Below are 21104 nucleotides of genomic sequence, written 5' to 3' on the forward strand. Positions count from 1 at the left end.
CCACTCGACCAACGAGGCAGTCTATATTTTTATCATTGCATTAATATAAGCATAGGATATGTCAAAATAAATAAACAAAACTAATTTTGTAATAATTTTCTTTATTTTAAGGACAACCTTCTGCGTATTGCGTTCTTTACAATTTTTTGTCTTTATCAAATATTAATCACGTTTTTTTTTATGGTATAAGCCGGTAAACGAGCAGACGGATCACCTGATGGTAAGCAATCGCCGCCACCCATGGACACTTGAAACACCAGAGGCGATACAAGTGCGTTGTCGGCCTTTTGGGCGTTAGAAATAAGGGTTGTTGGGAAATCGGGGCTTGAGAAAATTAGGAAGGGGATAATTGGGCCTCTGGTAACCTCACTCACACAACGCAAGCATTATTTCACGTCGGTTTTCTGTCAGGCCGTGGTATCACTCCAGTCAAGCCGGCCCATTCGTGCCGAAGCATGGCTCTCCCACACTTCATCATGTTTTTTTTATACTATACGTCGGCAAACGAGCAGACGGATCACCTGATGATAAGCAATCGCCACCGCCTTAAACACCCGACTAGAAAGACTAAAACCCCACTAGAGGAGTTACAAGAGCTTTGCCGGCTATTGAAGGGGAATGGGGGTTGAAATAAAGGTATGTTCAAGATTTTAAATCTGTAATCAAGGTCGAGTTTCGTCTGTGACACCTCCACCGATGTCTTGTCAACTGTAGAGGCGTCTTAAACGTTTTCGGGCAATCTTCACACTGCAACAAAATATAAATGTACTTTTATTGTAACTTTCGTGAGACATACTAAATTAATTATTATGTTATCGGCTTACGCACGTAACTGTTTGACGTTTGACAAGAAACTCGACTAGTTTCATGTCGCATCGTGTGTCGCGGAATGCTGCTCATGAATATAAGCCTCTAGTATGGCTTGGTGTATGGTAAGCCAATAACATAATAATTAATATAAATGTACTGTTATAAATATTTCCTATTCATTCATTCACATCAACAGCCTATAAGTGGCCACTGCTGACCAAAGGCCTCTCCTCCCACACGGAGAAGGTTTGAGCATTAATCACCACGCTTGCTCAATGCGGGTTGGCAATTTCGAACTTATAATCAGAAATTATAAGCCCAGGTTTCCTCACGATGTTTTCCTTCACCGTTTGTCAGTGGTGTCTAAATAATCTTGAAGTACATATAACTTGGAAAATGTCATAGTGTCAAAGAAAAGGGCGCCTTACACCACAGGGCGACCAAGACACAACGATGTTTTTTAACTAAGAATATAATTGTAAAACAAGCTGTGGAGTCAAAACAGCAAAACTGTGGAATGAGCTGTCGTCGGCGGTATTTCCGAACCGATACGACCTTCAAACCTTCAAGAAAAGAGCATAATCCTTTTTAAAAGGCCGGCAACGCACCTGTGGTGTTGCGGGTGTCCATGGGCGGCGCTGATCGCTTACCATCAGGTGACTCGTTTGCCACCTATTCCATAAAAAAAAAATTTTTGGTTGCATAACAATTACCTGTGCTATAGTGACAGGGCGATGGCAGTCGATATGTTGGATGAGACACCGTCTACTATGGTAGGAGGCGCCACAGTCGTCGCATACAAACGGACGCTCAAACGTGTGCATTCTTCTAACGTGCAGCTGCAAACATAAGTGTTTAACTGTGGGAGAGCCATGCTTCGGCACTGCTGGGCCGGCTCGACCGGAGTGATACCACGGCCGAGCAGAAAACCGACGTGAAACAACGCTTGCGTTGTGTGAGTGAGGTTACCGGAGGCCCAATTCCCCCTTCACCCGCTGCTTGGCTCCTACTGAAGGTAGCGTAATATTTTATAGCCTATTTTATTTCTCGATAAATAGACTATCCAACACAAAAACAATTATTCAATAGGGATGATGACATGAAAATTAAATATACATATAGTCCGTCAGTTAGGTAATGAAACAATATTAGATTTTATTTTGTCATATAAGCCAACAATACTTAGATAAAAACGATAACAAATGCATCATTTCTACGCATACCTAGAAGTGAAGTCACATGATTTTTCAAATCGATAAATATCTTCGAAAGTATTTGCTTCCGAATAAAAATTAGTCATTTACCCTATTACCGTTTAACGGTAAAATAAAATTGTCTTATATGACAATTAAGATAACTGTAACTCCTCTAGTGTTGCGGGTGCCCATGGGCGGCGATTGCTTACCATCAGGTGATCCGTCTACTCGTTTGCAGCTTTTACTGAAAAAAGATACTGAGTAACATATGTTCATCTCTATCACTCACCCGCATCTGAGCGTTGTCTAGAGCGAGATAGTCGCAGTGTTTGCATGCTATATCTCTTTTCATACCGTGGTAGGATCGGCAGTGGCGTTTCAGTTGATGGGAACCTATGAAGCTTTTGCCGCAGAACTGAAAAAAGTAAAATGTCCTAACTAATATGCCAAAATTTTTGTGTCCTAAAACCTTATTCTATCTCTGTTCCAAATTTCATCTCGATCCCTTCAGCCGTTTTGACGTGATTAAGTAACAAACATACAAACTTTCACATTTATAATATTACTAGCTTCTGCCAGCGGCTTCGCCCGCGTTCCCGTGGGATAAAAAGTATCCTGTGTGTTATTCCAGACCATAATCTATCCCTGTTCCAAATTTCATCCTGATACTTTCAGCCGTTTTGACGTGATTGAGTAACAAACATACACACAAACTTTCGCATTTGTAATATTAGTATTTATTTAAATAAGTTATCATTTATCACTAATAAACAATGACCTAATTACCATCCCAAATTTTCCAATTCCCAATCCCCAACAACCTATAAATTCCTAACCCTAAAAGGCCGGCAACGCACTTGTAACGCCTCTGGTGTTACGCCATGGGCGGCGGCGATTACTTACCATCAGGTGATCCGTCTGCTCGTTTACCGGCTTATACTATAACAAAACTTACCTCACACATAAAATCGAACCCAATATGTTTTTTCGCGTGACTTAGAAAGCAGCTCCAGTTTCTTACAATACTCTTGCAGACTTTACATTTTATTGGACCCTTGGGGTCAAATTGACCCTCAACCATAGATAAATACTGCTGCCTCTTCTCCTTACTAGAAACTTTTCTTAACTCAATAGCAATAGGTAATCTTGTCATGTCAACATTGTCAATTAATTTGTCGATTTTGTCAGCCTTTAGTTCTGGAAAGCCGTTCACTATTTCATAGTCGTTCAAATCTATGTCATCCATTTTATTTCCTATTGCAGTTTCGTCATATTTGTTAATATTATTTTGCAATATGTCACAATTTTTTATATTGAAATGAGATTTTTCATCGTTTGTATTGTTATTTGATGGTACCATGTCATCATTATTGTCACAATTGTCGATAGTTTCCGTCACATCGTTGGCGGTCTCGATACCAGTGTCAATTGTGATGGTTTCTGTCCCAGTTTTCTGATACCCTGCCTCCAGCAATTTGGCCTCGCTCTCTTCGCTCCTGTTTCGTAAATATATGGCCGAATATACGTCTAGTTTACATTTTTCGCATATCTTTTGTGGTAGACCGTCGTTTGGTTGGATCTGTAATTATAACAGAGTATGAATATCAAGTGTGGGAGAGCCATGCTTCGGCACGAATGGGTCGGCTCGACCGGAGTGATACCACGGTCTCACAGAAAACCGACGTGAAACAACGCTTGCGTTGTGTTTCGTTGTGTGAGTGAGGTTACCGGAGGCCCAATTCCCGCCTTCCCAATCTTCCCAATCCCCGATTCCCCAACAACCCTTAAATTCTAACCCCTAAAATAAGATTCGTCAGGTCGTTTAACAGATTATAACATAACTACAAAAATATTATTAAAGGTATAATACGTTTCGTCGCTAAATCTACTCTTCTCGTGGGAGTAGCATACCCGGTTCAAGAAATTACACATTCGATAGTGAAGGAGCAGCAGCGCTTTGAATAAGCCTTTAAACTGACCTCTGTGTCTCGCGTAGAGGTCATCGCAAACCCTGTCTAGATTCTCAGACAACTATCAAGCCCAAGGACATATTAAACTTGGGAATCGAATCCGAAACCCCTTACTTCGCAAACATAACACAACTAAGTGTAATCTATCTGACAGTTGCAAGTTAAAAACCAATGAGATTTAAACTTTATGAGCACAGAAATAAAGTTCAAATTCCGAAAAAAAGCATTTTGACAGTTCGACCTTATAGTGCTGCCATCTGTATTTTAGGGTGTTACATTACAAAATGCAGTATCAACATTTTTAACAAATTGTATTTAATGTGAGTCGAAGATACTTTTCATTATTATACAATGATAATTATGTAACGTAATGAAATTGAATTAAAAATAATATATAAACTTCAATAAAGATTAATTTAATTTCATAATTATTTTAATAACAAATTCAAGTTACGTATTTTCACAACAAACTTGCTCCCGGATTTAACATAAAATATAGATAACTAAGTACCTATAGGTAAAAACGTCATGTTTATCTTAAAAAAACTATTTCGTAAACTATCTAATACTATAAAATAAACAACTTTAATCCAGTATTTCTTTTTATTCATATACCTAGTTGACTAAGTCCTTGTCATACATTGATTAAACTTTTTATAGTCAATAAAACATATTATTTTAGGTATACCATGCTACACTAACCACTAATATTATTTTACAAAGCATTTTAATATACACCTATATACAATATATGTAATATAATCAAGTATTTAAAACAGTATAAACTAAATTTTTATTCAACAAAAACATTACTTCAGTAACTTTAAAACAGAAATAATAAATAAATATTAGAAACTTACTGTAATGCCGGTTGTAAGATACAATAGATCGCTAAAATCACTATCTTCAGTCGTCCCATCGAATAAAGGAATTAAATTATCATTATTTAAACATAATCTACAAATTAAATGGTCGGTATCGTCACTCATATTGTGAAAAACAATTGTTTTGACAAAATAATAAGTCTATAATATCGGCTGTCGAGTATAACCGCTTTGACAGTTGCAGTGTTGCCAGATGCGGATTAAAAACTACCATTGTTTTTGTGATGTGTTTAGGGTTGCAAAAGTAAAAATTATGGATTCGGAACGGTGTGTTCTGATTTTTAATACATATTTTAAAAATCTGTTTTTTTATAATTTAATCGTAAGTTCAGAGTTTGCATTTAGGATATAAATCAAATATGTGTGGGTGAACTGAGGGACCACCCTGGGAATTCGCGAAATGAAAGTTCTAGGATTTAGTAGTACACCTAAAACAATTGTAGAACGAATCTGGGAATTTGTAAACAAATATATTAAAAACTACGACCCATAAAGTGTGGTCCCTCAGTTCTCAAAGACGATCAGCCAGATCTCGGAAAGTATCTTATAAAATAAGGTTTTGTGAATACAGACATTTAGTAAAGAATTTGTAAAGATATCTATTAAATAACAGACCACAAAGCATTAAAGATAAAAAAAAGTATAACAACTGAACTGTGGTCCCTCAGTCCACATAACAAAGATAAATATTTTAGTGAATATTACTGAATAAAACCGTTATTATTCTACATAAAGTTTTAGTAAAAGTCTTAAAACATATTGTAAAATGAAATGGATCTTAAATATCGAAGCATTTCGAAGATAGCGATGATTAAAAGTGGTCCCTCAATCCTCTCCTCCACTGACATATAGACACTGCTAGCTGCTAGACGAGAGGAATATCAGAAAGTCTAGTGTACTTAACATTTAGTAGTAGTTTTCTACTAAATAATAGGTATATACAATTTTGTATTTCTTACCTCTAAGCTGAGAAAATATTAATTTTTTAATCCTATGAAAATAGGTAGACCAGTGTGACCACAAAATCAAACAAAGTGTAGACAGTACTATTATTCTTTATTTAATATTTAATATATCATTATTTAGATGAAACGAAAACAAGGTTGTACGGTTAATTCAATGCTTTATTACATGGCTTATGTGTATTTAATAAAAAGTAGAAAAAAATTACAAAATTAACTCATCACTTAATTACCTATAATACTTTTATTTAAGTAAGTGACATTTGGACGGAGCTTAATGAGTGTAAGTTATGTAGTGTAAGTACCTATATTTGTTGGTCAGTACTTTCAATAATTTTGAGACGTTGATCATCGTAGCAAAACAAACGCTCATTGATAAAACAGTGACATCGGTAATGGCCAAGACCGCCTGGAATTAATGCTGGAATGAATTCAGATGCGCCCAGGATTTTGTAGGTTTTGTTCTTTACTGTTACGCGGTATCAGGAACATTACTAAGACAATTTTTATCAGTACCATTCAAATCGAATGAAATTATGTTTTAAAGTTCCTATTTCTTTCATCGATGGTAATCGCGTCTTCTAAAATACCTATGCCAAATATTTCAATAAAATTTATATTTAAGGGTAAAAACGCAATGTCTCTCTTTGTTTTATTTAAATAATGATATATTAAATAAAGAATAATAGTACTGTCTACACTTTGTTTGATTTTGTGGTCACACTGGTCTACCTATTTTCATAGGATTAAAAAATTAATATTTTCTCAGCTTAGAGGTAAGAAATACAAAATTGTATATACCTATTATTTAGTAGAAAACTACTACTAAATGTTAAGTACACTAGACTTTCTGATATTCCTCTCGTCTAGCAGCTAGCAGTGTCTATATGTCAGTGGAGGAGAGGATTGAGGGACCACTTTTAATCATCGCTATCTTCGAAATGCTTCGATATTTAAGATCCATTTCTTTTTACATAATGTTTTAAGACTTTTACTAAAACTTTATGTAGAATAATAACGGTTTTATTCAGTAATATTCACTAAAATATTTATCTTTGTTATGTGGACTGAGGGACCACAGTTCAGTTGTTATACTTTTTTTATCTTTAATGCTTTGTGGTCTGTTATTTAATAGATATCTTTACAAATTCTTTACTAAATGTCTGTATTCACAAAACCTTATTTTATAAGATACTTTCCGAGATCTGGCTGATCGTCTTTGAGAACTGAGGGACCACACTTTATGGGTCGTAGTTTTTAATATATTTGTTTACAAATTCCCAGATTCGTTCTACAATTGTTTTAGGTGTACTACTAAATCCTAGAACTTTCATTTCGCGAATTCCCAGGGTGGTCCCTCAGTTCACCCACACATAATAAAATATGCAAATTTGTAAAGGTTTTCAGTTTGATATGTATGAATGTTTGTGCGCGATTATCTCGCGTTTGGCTGAACCGATTTTGATGCGGTTTTAAGCATAGTATTTTTCAGACTCAAGAGAAGGTTTTAGGTATAATAACCGACTCACTAAGTTTTGAGGGCTCCCTTTTTTAATTTTTTATCAAAGCGGTTAATAATAAGTATTCCTACAAGGATTAGAAAATGTGATTATATGAAAAATATAAGTACAAATAATTAATTTAAAATACCTAGAGAATAGAAATAAAACAAAACGTATTATATCTTTGATTCAGTTTATTCACAAAATATTGACATTAAATTATTCACACGGTGACATTATTATATTATTATTTTAATACTCTTTGAAGATACTGTGGTTTTTTGCAAAACGATGTTTAAACGAATTGTTTTTTTTTAACATATTTCTTTTCAAAGAGCGAATTGAATTGCACACAACACTCTGTGCTTTAATTTTATACTAACTATCGTGACACTTAAATTAACTCAATGGAGAAAAGCTCTTCTAGTTTCGAGGCACAAGAGACTCTTCAATATGCTGCGTAGACGTGGCGACGTTCGGGCAGCCAATAGAGCTTTTCTCCATTAATATACGTGAGTAAACCATGATTTTTAATTTAAACTGTGCTTTTGTTATATACCACGACGGTGGCAAGGAAACACACGGCCCACCTGATGGTAAGTGGTTACCGTGGCCTATGAACGCTTGCAACACTTGGGGCATTACGCGTGCTTTACTCTAAAAGTGTCATAAGTACTATGTTTACACTAAAATCACAATAATCCTTGTACATAACACAAAAATGCAAATAATAATAAATTAGGAATGCTTGTCTTGTCAAAATAGCGACAAACATCGGTCATTAAGTCATTTTCAATCTTATCGCTTGAGTTTTAAGGTTGAAAATGTTTGAATAGAATTTATGACAGAGCGACCGATTTCTGCTGTTGCGTTTGGTTTCAGTTCTTCAGTATTCGTCATGGAATGGGTAGTCCGGATGATGTGTACTGGAACAAAGTAGAAATTAAATTATTTATTTGTTCAACTTTCTGGAAAATCGAAGTGAAAAAACGCTTACGTTGTGTTTCGTTGTGTGAGTGGGTTACCGGAGACCCAATTCCCCCCTTCCCAATCTTCCTAATCCCCGATTCCCCAACAACCCTTAAATTCCTAACCCACAAAAGGCCGGCAACGCACTTGTAACGCCTCTGGTGTTTCAAGTGTCAATGGGCGGCGGCGATTGCTTACCATCAGGTCGATCATTGGCCAGTGCAAGAGGGACGCAGCTATATGGGTTGTATAGCTCCGCCCTCTCGCACTGCTCAATGATCGACCATCCTGACACAATTGTAATAGCAGACTAAGGCCCCAGATGATACGTCTGAAAGTTTATGGCCTATTCCGTAAAATAACATGGTATACTTACTCTCCCATGGAACAGACTCTGCCGTTGCACTCGAGAGAAGATATCTCCGTTATATCATCCAGGGTCAGTTGGAAGTCAAATACGTTGAAGTTCTGCACGATGCGGGTCTTGGTGACGGATTTGGGGATAACCACCAGGCCGCGGTCGATGGCGTATCTGAGGGGAGAAAGAATAAATGATAAATGATATTTATTTTGCAAATGGGTTATAAAATAACACTTTTACACGTCAATCTCTTAAATAACTAGATGAGGAATAGACATTAGTTTAATATGGTAATAGCAGTTGTAAGTGCAATAAATAATTTTAACTGTTAATTGCATCGCAAATCGTGCAAATAGGTCGTCAATCATAATCGAGCAAAGGTGCAATTCTAAGTCTAGCAATTAAATAGCACTGTAGTAGCAGATTTTATCGCATCCACTGGCAGGCTAGGCGTTGACACACACTGACGGTTTGAATGATGGAGTTGTCAGCGAAGAAGAAAATTTTTGACTTGGTGGTAAAATAAAGCACATGCTAAAGCACCCAATGTGTGGCGCCATTCCTTAATCAAAAATTCTAAGAATTTAAATGTATATTAGTTTCTGCCAGCACATGGGATAAAAAGTAGCCTACGTCTAGACCATAATCTACTCCTATTCCAAATTTTACTTCGATACTTCAGTTACGTAACGGAGTAACACACAACCTTACGCATATTAGTAGGACCAACAAACCTAATAAGAACTTGAGCGGTACTCTTTCCATATTTATCTCCAATAGCCTTGAGCCTTGGGTCATCCAATAACTTCACATCATCAGGCTTGGCCCAGGGTCTGTCAGGAGAGCCGAGAGGAGAGTATGCAGTGATCGCTATGTCGTGGAGCTTGCAGAAGTCAATCAATTTCTGTTGGTTGAGGTATGGGTGGACTTCGATCTGTAAAGAGAAAGAGTTTAATTAGACTTATGTTTTAAATAAGTATACACTTAATGCTTCATCCTTGAAACATATCAACAAATGTCAAATAATCACCGCGCTTGCTCAATGCAGGTTGGTGATTTCAAACTTTTATAATTAGAAATTATAAGCCCAGGTTTCCCCACCATGTTTTTCTTCACTCTTTATGAGTGGTGTCTAAATAATCTTAGAAAGTACACAATATCATATTAATGTACGGTTGCCGCAGTAACGAGGTAACTGGGTGTCGCGCAACGTGTAGACTGTTTCGTTATGTGAGTGAGGTTCTTAACAACCCTTAAATTCCTATCCCCCAAAAGTCAAGCAACGCACTTGTAACCCTTCTGGTGTTGGCGTTTCGAGTGCCCATCGGCGGTGGTGATTGCTTACCATTATGTGATATGTCTGCTCGTTTACCGGCTTATACCATAAAAAATTTAATAATAATTTTATACACGGGTATCCATTTATAAACAATACGTTATTCATTGATTATCATAACTGAATGCCGCCTTTGTTAATACAAGAACATGACTGAATCAATATCGGTATTATGGTGTATTACAAAGATTCCATTTATTGTTATCATAACACAGAATACCGTATGATAAAAAGATAATCGGATAAAAAGAATTACACTTGACATACGATGAGATCTGCTTTTCTGTTTAAAGTCTCTTTAATCTAAATAAGTACTAGATGGTACCTGTTTTTGAGGAGGGAATGACTTTCGATGACTTTTCCTGCATTAGGTGAGACGAAAGCACTGACAAACGGTGAAAGGAAAACATCGTGACGAAACCTGAGCTTATAATTTCTAATTATATGTTTAAAATCGCCAACCCGCATTGAGCAAGTGTGGTGATTAATGCTTAAACCTTCTCCGTGTGAGAATAGGCCTTTGGTCAGCAGTGGCCACTTAATAGGCTGATGTGATGTGTTGTGATAAACATACCTGCAACATCGCTGGTTTTATCGAAGCGACTTCCAAGACTCTTTCGATCTGCTTCTTGTTAAAGTTTGACAGTCCAATGCTTCTTGTGAGACCCTTCTCTACCAGTTTCTCCATTTCCTTGTAAGTGTCCACGTAGTCTACTGATGAGGGAGTTACTTTGCCATCAGCTCCGTATGGGAACAGTTCTCCTTCTTCCTGGAATTGAGAATTGATTTTACTTTTTGGTTAGCCTTTAACTGGCATCAGAAATCTGTTGAAGGTAAATCCTCCACTAGTGTAGGTCGCCGGTAACCTATGTGGCAATGAACGTATAAAAAATGTGGTTTGCAAAGACAAGCTTTGGTAAGATGACATTTGGTGTGAACACTTTAGTGGTAAGCAGTTTTGAATTTTATATAATATAATAACTGTGATGGAAGGGACATATTTTAATAAACAAATAGTGAAACATGGTAATTCAATGAGTAAATACTACAATAATAGGGACGAAGACGAGGTATGAACATTAAAAATCTATTTAGTCCGTCAGTTAGGTAATGAAACAATATTAGACACGTATTTTTTTATTTTGTCATATAAGATAACAATACTTAGATAAAACGAATCAAAGTTTAGGAGTGGAGGCAAATATGTAATTTTTACGCATAAAATGTACTTAGAAGTGACGTCACGTGATATTTCAAATCATATCTTCAAAAGTATGTGTTTCCGTAAGAAAATAAAAAGTACGTGTCTAATATTTAAAAAATATTCTACAAGACGGACATTGGAGTAAAAATTGGTCATCTACCCAATTTAGGGCTTACCTTAAAAGCTTGAGGCCAGTGAATCAAATACAGGTCTAAGTACTCCAGTCCCAAGTTGCTGAGCGTGGTCTTAATAGCTCCCTCCACAAGATCAGGGCGGTGGAATGTACACCACAGTTTCGATGTGATGAAGATATCTTCCCTGAAATTGGGGAAAAAATTTTAGAGTGGCAACATTTGACGTTTAAATATTTAGACGGTTATGAGTGATGTATAATGAAAAATGGGTCCTTGAAATTGGGGAGAAATTTTTAGATTAGCAACATTCGTTGTTTAAATATTTTCACCGGTCTTAGTAATGCATAATAAAAAATTGTAAACTTTGTAGAAATGAATAGAAATAAACAATACATTTAAAACATATTTCTATATAAAACGGTTTCAATGAGCTGTATTCTACCAATCAAGTCCTTCCGTTGGATATCCATAATGGAGGTAGTTGTGGAAACAATTACATTATATTGTAATGCTTATCGAGATTAACCTTTCGTCTGCGGGTATATGAAACAACAATAGAATACACATTGTGTCTAGCACTGATCAGTGCTTCAGCATACGACGGGGTAAGAGTGTGTACCAAATATCAGATCGATCTGTTGTCAGGAAGGGGGTGACATTACAATTACTAAAGACCCCAGACAACAAACGGGGCAAGTTAAATAAAAATTTTTAATTTTTTATGGTATAAGCCGGTAAACGAGCAGACGGTTCCCCTGATGGTAAGCAATTGCCACTGCCCATGGACATTTGAAACACCAGAGGCGTTACAAATACGAGTTACTTATTTAAGAGTTGTTCAGGACTCTGGCATTGGGAAGATTGGGAAGGGGGGTCTCCCGTAACCTCACTCACACAACCAAACACAAAGCAAGCGTTGTTTCGATAACAGCATTGAACGAGATGGATGTTATCAAATAACTCACATTTCTCACGCAAACGGTAATTTGATTTTTTATCACTTTACATCACATAAAACAGATTAAGTTACAATTGACATAGAAATGCTATTAAAATTGTATCTAATCGCATCTACTATCTAGGAAAAGTATATAATTATACCACTAGCTTTTGCCTACGGCTTCGCCCGCGTTCTCGTGTAATAAAAAACAATCTATGTGTTATTCCAGACCATAATACAACCAACGTTTTTTTTTGGTCGTTACGGATCATCAAAATACAAAATCCTTTTTACAGAAAATAAAATAAACGACTTTACTGAAGAAAAACAGTTAAAAACCAATAAAAGGATCAAATTGACGTTAATTTCGAAAATTGGTGTTTCGCATTATTGTTTGTTTTTTATTTAACACCGATCTCCGAAATAAAAGTTATTTTGAGCATTTCAGTGTAAATAAAAGTTATTTTAACCATTTCAGTGTAAATAAAAGTTATTTTGACCTTCTTTACAGATTTTCTTTAGTGAAGGTGACACCCTCGGTAAGAATAATATAAGAGGTAACTGTAGCTGTTACCTAGCCTTTTTCAAAGATGTAGTTACCTTAATCGGGTATGTTACACCCATGGGAAGAGTGGGGATGGTGATATAAAACTACAATGTTTAATAAAGAATAACCCTGAACGGTAACTTTTATTCAACTCAAAATTACCTATCCAATGATGTAACACATAGCTATTGGAAGGTGGGACCAGTGCGAGAGGGACGGAGCTATGTAGGTTGTATAGCTCCGTCCCTCTCGCACTGCTCAGTGATCGACCATTCTGACACAATTGTAATAGCAGACTAAGGCCCCAGGTTTCATAGAAACTCTGGCATCATCCTCTACTATACCTTTTGACGACTCCCTCATCGAACTTGGCCCTCAGAGCCTGGCCGACCTCCTTCTCGTTCATGTAGACGTGTGCGCAGTCGATGTGTCTGTACCCGGCGTCGATGGCATCCTTCACCGCCTGCTCCACTTCACCAGGTTTGGACTGCAAGGAAAATAAAAGAGATAATTTAATTATTACGGCATAGAAATGACTGCCTTGTTGCCCGAGAGGGGGGTCTCGGGTTCGATTTCCGAGTCGGGCGAAGTATTACTGGGCTTTTTTCGGTTTTTCGAAAATTTCTTAGTGGTAGCACGGAGTCTGGAAATGTGCCCGGTATATGGCAATAGGCTCACCACCTATTACATGGGACTTACAACATAAATTGTGAAATGTGTGTGTACGCATTATGTGCCATAATGTGCACCTCTGCATACCCCTTCGGGGATTAAGGGCGTGACGTAAGGTAAAAAAAAAATGCATCTAATCTTTACATCTAGACTTTTGTTTTGAGGGGGGATAATTATCCAATAACTTCTCCCGCTTTGAGCGAGACGAGAGTGAGTGAGTGTCAGATTCTTACTGACTAAAATCCACCCCGTTCCTACTCCTGCTTTTCGAGCCGGAGCCCCGGTAACTAACTAGGAAGTCCGCAGCTTCAGAGGCATCAGCCCTACTGAACCCCATTTGTAGTGGTGGCTCTGATGCTGAGGCTGATGGCTCTTTGAGTCGCACGCGGAACACGACGCACCGCACGCACGGGTCTGGTTCTGGTCGGGCGGCGAGCTACTCTTGCTCGCCGTCCGCAGACCCGCACTTACGGTGGCCGGAGATTGTCACGCGCACCCGTAGATAGGTTATAACCGCTCAGAAAGTGTCATGATAAATAAATGATAAATGATATTTATTTTTGTAAATAGGTTATAAAATAACACTTTTACACGTCAATATTTCAAATAGCTAGATGAGGCCGGCATTTCCTATCTGACTACTCTGAGAAGAAATGCCGAAACAAACTCAGAGGTCATAGTCTCTTTTAAAGTCCAGACAATGAAATAGAGGATAATGTGAGAGAACCGTGCAAGTTGGTTCTGTAGTGGTCTTTAGAGGAAAGAACCACAACAGTATGAGCGGACCTGTTCAGATGGCAGTACGCATGTGTCAGTTTACAGTTTTCATTAAAATGTGTACAATTGACGCAGTGTGTGTAGTATGGGACCGCTAGATGGAACATAGAGAGGGGCGTGGTTTGTAACGTCCCGCGCTCCCCGTAAAGTGTCACACGTTATGTTAAATGGAAATCCAGTTTATATGTAGGTACCTATACATTTATAAATAGTTTCAATAAACCAATTCATCATGACTGGCAAAAAATAAGTATTGCGTAAGATTGTATTAAAATTATGTAGGTACGTGTACAATTATGTAGAAGGAATATTGCACCATATTTTAATTAAAATACCTATAGATAATTATATAGATACAGATAAGTGTGGGAGAGCCATGCTTCGACACGAAGGGGCCGGCTCGACCAGAGTGATACCACGGCCGAACAGAAAACCGACGTGAAACAACGCTTGCGTTGTGTTTCGTTGTGTGAGTGAGGTTACCGGATGCGTAATTGATTACCATAACTTAGATAAGATTTGGGAGGGGTCCCAAATCTTCCCAATCCCCTATTCCTCAACCATTACATGAAAGTAAGCAATCGGCGCCGCCCTTGGACACCCCCAATACTAGAGGAGCTTTTTTTAAAATGGGAAAATCGTCAATGCCTACTCCCGTCTTGGACGAGGCGAGAGGGCGGTCAGACTATTACTGACTAAAAACCACCCCGTTACTACTCTTGCTTTTAGACCCGGAACCCCGGTAAACCCGCTAAATAGTCCATAGCTCCGGATCAGGCATCAGCCCTATTGGGTCCCATCTGTAGTGGTCTGATGGCATTTTAGGGATTGGAGATTTGGCACTATCACTGCCACTTCAGCTTGCTAATCCGCTGAACTATAGCAGCGTGACTATCGGTATTTTACCCGTCAGATATCAACGTTTTGGAGAATTATCTAAGGCCTCTTGGCTACGTATACAACGTGTAACGAAAAAGGGGGTATACATATCAATTGCACGGTTTCTAGATAACATAACAAACGACACGGGAAGGGTATTTTTAACTAATTTTTTCATGGTACCAAGTTATGATTTTTTCCAATCGCGCCGCCGCCGCGCAAATCAAAATTATGTAGACAGGTACTAGGCGATCAGATTGACAGAAGAAATGTTTCGCAATTAGCGAGTGACCCCTGTAGTGTTGTGACACGTTTGTATGATTTATAAAGTCAAGAACCATACGACACCAAGTATTTGGTACCAATTTTTTTTAAACGTATTTTAACCTGTATTCATCAGGTCTTCTTGATGTATATGGGTATTTTGTTACACGTTGTATTAGCACACTCAACATAAGTACCTAGTTATGGTAAGCGTTAAACAGGCCCACATCGTACGCATCGGACGGATCGCATCAAACGGATTGACAGCGTCCACTGTATCGACAGCATTCGGATCGCCGACACGAATATTGAAGCAATCGGATTACCCATACCACTTTCACTCGGATTTTTGGCATCGGCATTCCGTATGACGTCATCAGTACGCATCGCATGTAGACATTGCCGATGAGCGGTCCGTACGATGCGGATCAGTGGACGCAGTTGTATGAGTTTCTATACAAGACAAACTAAAATCCGTTGCGTGTGATGCGTACGATGCGGGCCTGTGGACGCTTACCTTTAGAGTAAGCTTACATAGAAAATACGATATAGGGTTTCATCAACTTGATAAGACTATCGAAAAGTATTATGAGATCACAACTTTGGATGATACTGTCATTTAGGGAGGTATCTTATTATCATATTATTATGTTTATGTTAAATACTAGCTTCTGCACGCAACTTCGCCCGTGATTACGTGGGATATAAAGTAACCTATGTATTATTCCAGATCATAATCTACCACTGTTCCAAACTGCGAGGACCGCCCGGAGGATACGGTGGCCATTTGCCCTGCATGGGGTGAGCATCGCCGTGTCCTCAGGGATGTGGTCGGCGACGGTGACACGTTCGGCGTTGGTTCAGGCCATGGTACGGAGCGAATGGGACTGGGATGTTTTCTCCACCTACCATATACCATTTTTGTTTGACTCTGAGAAAAATACTTTATGTATCGTCCTCCCGCCGGAGGATGACGGGATATGTGGGAATCTCTGGGACTCGAGCTCAACTGCATCGCCATAAATAAGGGGGTTTGGGAGACCAATTGAAGAATTTTCCCAAAAGATATGACCTAGACCTAGTCTAATCATCTAAAAAGGAATAAAGGATGAAACAATATCACACCTTTTTATCCCCGAAAGGGTAGGCAGAGGTGCACATTACGGCAATATAATGTACACTCACTATTCACCATTTGTGTTATAAGTCCTATGTAATAGGGGATGAGCCTATTGCAATATACTGGGCACAATTCCAGACTCCGTGCTACTGCTAAGAAATTTTCGAAAAACCGAATAAGCCCAGTATAATACTTTACCCGACCCGGGAATCGAACTCATCGACCAACGAGGCAATAGAGGATGATTCATCGAAAAATACAAGTAGTTTCCTTGAAAAAGTATTGAATAAAAAATGCTTGGTATCAATTTTAAACCAATTTCCAAAGAATACATACAAAGAAATAATTTTTCAAATCATATTTGCTATTTCAAAGCAAATTGTATAGAAGACAAACATTCTTTAAAATTACCCCCTAATAGGGGGTAATTTTACTGACCTTTGTGACCAATTCCCCCCTTTTTAGGGGGAGGGGGGTTTGACAAACTGAAAGAAAATTATAGGGTGTATTTGTGATCGTTTTAAACAAAGATACAAGCTATCAAACCAATATGTACTCTTTAATACTTAAGTTAAAGTTGATTTCTGAACAATCATAGTAATAGGTCTTATTGGAAAAATTGGTTATTTTAAAATGCAAAGAAAATTACACTTTAATGATGGAAAAATAAAGTTTGTATTTTCTTGTCTATTTGAAGTTACCCTTGACATAACCAGCTTCACCTTGGTTGACCCAATCAATAATTACTTTAAGGGTAAAAATCATACTATTCTATAAGCCGGTAAACGAGCAGACGTATCACCTGATAGTAAGCAATCGCCGCCACCCATGGACACTTGAAACACCAGAGGCGTTACAAGTACGTTACCGGCCTTTTGGGGGTTAGAAAATTAAGAGCTGTTGGCAAATCGGGGATTAGGAAGAGGGGTTATAATAGGGCCTCCGGTAACCTCACTCACACAACGCAAGCGTTATTTCACGTCGGTGTACTGCTCGGTCGTGGTATCACTCCGGTCGAGCCGGCCCAGCAGTGCCGAAGCATGGCTCTCCCTCACTTGAATATGACTATAATACATCTGAATTTACATTTTTGTTTATTCAGCTGGTTGCTTTTAAACAAATGATAAATGATATTTATTTTGCAAATAGGTTATAAAATAACACTTTTTTTAAATAGCTAGATGAGGCCGGCATTTCCTATCGGACTACTCTGAGAAGAAATGCCGAAACAAACTCAGAGGTCATAGTCTCTTTTAAAGTCCAGAAAATCAATTAAAGATGTCGGAGAAAAAAGTTAGTTCAATCAAAAATAACTATTATACCTAATATTTTAAACTAAGGACTCACATTACACGTTTTCTATTAACCTGAAAGATTCAGGTTACTTTCCCACCAGAGATGTGCTATGTTACGTTGCTGTAGATGAGTTTGGCTTACACCAATCATATTCATTGGTACACATAGCTTAACACTGGTGGAAAAAGACACAATTAAGCTATATCTTTCCATAAGCGTGCTATGGATGTTTGCTATCGATGCGTGCTATGGATAGGTACGTGTATGGATGGCTTCCCTACTATCGATACATCGCATAGCTACGAATCTTCCTCACACAGCTACATAGCTTAATATCAGTGGAAACGGTCACATAGTTTCACAGCTTAGCTATTACTTCTCCGTAGCACATTTCTGACACCTGGCTAAAAGCACCCTTTTTTAAGGGGGGAAATCATCCAATGACTTCTCCCGCCTTGGGCGATGCGAGAGGGAGTGTCAGACTCTTACTGACTAAAAACCACCCCGTTCCTACTGCTTTTAGAGCCGGAGCCCCACAAACTGCTATCTCCAACACGTCTGCTAAGCGTGTTGATTATGGTAAACCCATCTCTATTGAGATCAAATCGATATTTTTGGTTAAAATGTCAGTTTATCTATATCTACATAAGCATTGATAAACAAAATATTTGTTACATTTTTACGACATATACAAAATTATCTATAGGTATTTGATATACCTTACTATCTATCATAGATAATAAGTAAGATCTTCAGTAAGAGATTGTAAGATTTATATTAATATCTGTTTTTCATGGTATAAGCCGGTAAACGAGCAGACGGATCACCTGATGGTAAGCAATCGCCGCCGCCCATGGACACTTGAAACACCAGAGGCGTTACAAGTGCGTTGCCGGCCTTTTGGGAGTTAGGAATTTAGGGGTTTCTACCGAGAAATTTTTCGAAAATCCGAAAAAGGCCCAGTAATACTTTGCCCGACCCGGGAATAGAATCGCTTAAAATAAATTGACATAACACTACTTTAATACAGAATGGAGATCACTCATATGACTTAAATGAAACTACAAGTAGTACTCGTCCACAGAAGCATAATACAACTAAATATTTCAACGAAACCAAAAATTAAAAAACTGAATGACAGAATAAAAATACATAATTAAATTAATGAAGCATTAAATTCTGTGTGATCAGCTCCATGTTCCTTGACCACAGAAGAGCTGTAATGTTATAGGTTGTCTAGGAATGTTACGGACATGCGGCGCGGCTGTTATAATGCCGTATTTGTCGTTGTTCAAATTAGCTCAAAGAGAATAATGCACTTTCTGGCTTAACTACTGGGTTTATTTAGCTAGTTTTTCATATATCGTCAGCCAAGATGATAACAAATATGTGGTTTAAATTTAAATTAAGTCATAAGAGGTTTCTCCATACGGTATAAAAGATAAAACAAATATTTATTTACCTTCCAAGTCCCCAATCCTAAAATAGGACAGGTGCGTCCGTTGTTCAAGATTATCGGTACATTGGCAGCCATTTGTAAAATTTAAACACGTGCTCACTAAACGAAGTTCAGAGCGATACTGACTCAAGGCACACTGCGATTGGTTTTTATAAAACTGACCGGCACATTAAGGTGTGGTTTCATTGCCGCGTTCGCGCGACTTGAAGGAAATGTTTGCAAGTAATCTATTAGAGTTTGTTGTTTGTTTAGATAGTGTTAATGATAGTGTTGTGTTTTTAATTTATTAAAAGTTGTTTTCTTTTCTTAATGCGAGGTGTGGTTTGGTTGTTGCGATTTTTTTTTGCAGAGTTAATGATGAAAGGTTTGTAAGATATTCCCTAAAATAAAAAAATAAATAAAAAATATTGATGTTTTTTTTTAATAAAATAATAACAAGTCCAATGATAGGCACAACGACTAGCGAACGAGAGAAGTTGGATTCCATTCCTGGATCATATAATCACATCAACAACTTACAAAAAAGCTGGTTAATATAAACTAGGTCACTATCAGTTTTGGACTTTTTTTCATAAAACATTGCCCCACACAAGAATTTACAGTTTACAAACAAACAAGTTCACATACAAATGACACCCAGACCCAGAACAACAATTTGTGGATCACACAAAGATTTGCTATGTATGAGAATCGAACCGACTAAAATATTATTATAGTCGCGGATTACAAGTTTAACCAACATTTATGTAATCAAGTGATTAGATACTTAAAACTTTTAAAAAAGAAAAAAATACTCAAAAGAAATACATATTAAAATTTTTATAGACCAACATTAGTTGAAGAAATAATTTTAACAAATTTATAAATAGGTACCTAACAATTAAAGAAAAAGAATTCAGTTACATTATAAAATTTAAGACAATACAATTTAACAGATTTATTACCTAAAAAAAATAAAGATATATTAAAAATGTAAAACTAAATAATAGTTATCACTTAAAATACGTATTTAAAATTAATATGACAAGGTCATCTAAACAAGTCTAACTACTTAGTATAATTGTCGTGGCGTCATAATCACAGATTACACTTCTAGATAAAAGTAATTGAATAGACACGAGATTCTATAATTAGTGTTATTATCGCTGAAACTAGGAACATTTAGCTTGTATTCGCATCGTCTTGGCGATTAGCCAGCTAAACAATTACTCTTATATAAATAGACTTGGAGTCAAAGTCCTCTTGTGACTAGAAAAATAAACGTAACGCCAGTAAACGAGCAGACGGATCACCTGATGGTAAGCAATCATCACCAGTATAAGTGTGGGAGAGCCATGCTTCGGCACGAGTGCCGACTCGACCGGAGTGATATCATGGCCGAGCAGAAAACCGACGTGAAACAACGGTTGTGTTGTGTAAGTGAGGTTACCGGAGACCAAATTACTCCTCTTCCCAATCTACCTTGATTCCCCAACAACCCTTAAATTCCTATTGTGCGTTGTGGGCCTTTTGGGGGTTAGGGACTTCAGGGTTCCAAAAGGTCGACATCGCAGTTGTAACGCCTCTGGTGTTTCGGGTGTCCATGGGCGGCGGCGATTGCTTACTATCAGGAGATCCATCTGCTCGTTTACTAACTTATTCCATAAAAAAATATCACTGTCAATTGACTCGTATTAATTTTTTTACTAATAACAGCGCACTTTTTAATATTACGTGCCAAATATTGGGGAATGTGTCATAGGTTGTACATTCATAAACCATATATTTAAGTATAACTTAGTTTAAGTCCTTTCTGTATTACTGTACAATAAAGAAAAACAAA

At 37.5% G+C, this 21104-nt stretch overlaps 3 protein-coding genes across 3 annotated transcripts in view; all 3 read right to left on the bottom strand.

The window, feature by feature from the left end:
* Positions 1–21104, bottom strand: part of LOC118278992 (transmembrane emp24 domain-containing protein 5) — a 134438-nt gene that overhangs the window by 25647 nt on the left and 87687 nt on the right. The window lies entirely within an intron of this gene.
* On the bottom strand, positions 634–5107 carry LOC118278590 (zinc finger protein 420-like). Its single transcript, XM_050703723.1, has 5 exons — positions 4837–5107; positions 2962–3585; positions 2296–2421; positions 1524–1649; positions 634–747 (listed from the first exon to the last, which is right to left on the bottom strand). Exons 1-5 carry the CDS (start codon positions 4963–4965, stop codon positions 643–645), a joined length of 1110 nt encoding a protein of 369 aa, XP_050559680.1. The 5' UTR covers positions 4966–5107; the 3' UTR covers positions 634–642.
* Positions 7501–19449, bottom strand: LOC118278591 (aldo-keto reductase family 1 member B1). The gene is made up of 7 exons (XM_050703743.1): positions 19286–19449; positions 13160–13302; positions 11371–11512; positions 10565–10759; positions 9389–9588; positions 8670–8825; positions 7501–8250 (listed from the first exon to the last, which is right to left on the bottom strand). Exons 1-7 carry the CDS (start codon positions 19355–19357, stop codon positions 8211–8213), a joined length of 948 nt encoding a protein of 315 aa, XP_050559700.1. The 5' UTR covers positions 19358–19449; the 3' UTR covers positions 7501–8210.

This window comes from Spodoptera frugiperda, chromosome 24, assembly GCF_023101765.2.
Source record: "Spodoptera frugiperda isolate SF20-4 chromosome 24, AGI-APGP_CSIRO_Sfru_2.0, whole genome shotgun sequence".
In the NCBI taxonomy this organism is placed as follows: Eukaryota; Metazoa; Arthropoda; class Insecta; order Lepidoptera; family Noctuidae; genus Spodoptera; species Spodoptera frugiperda.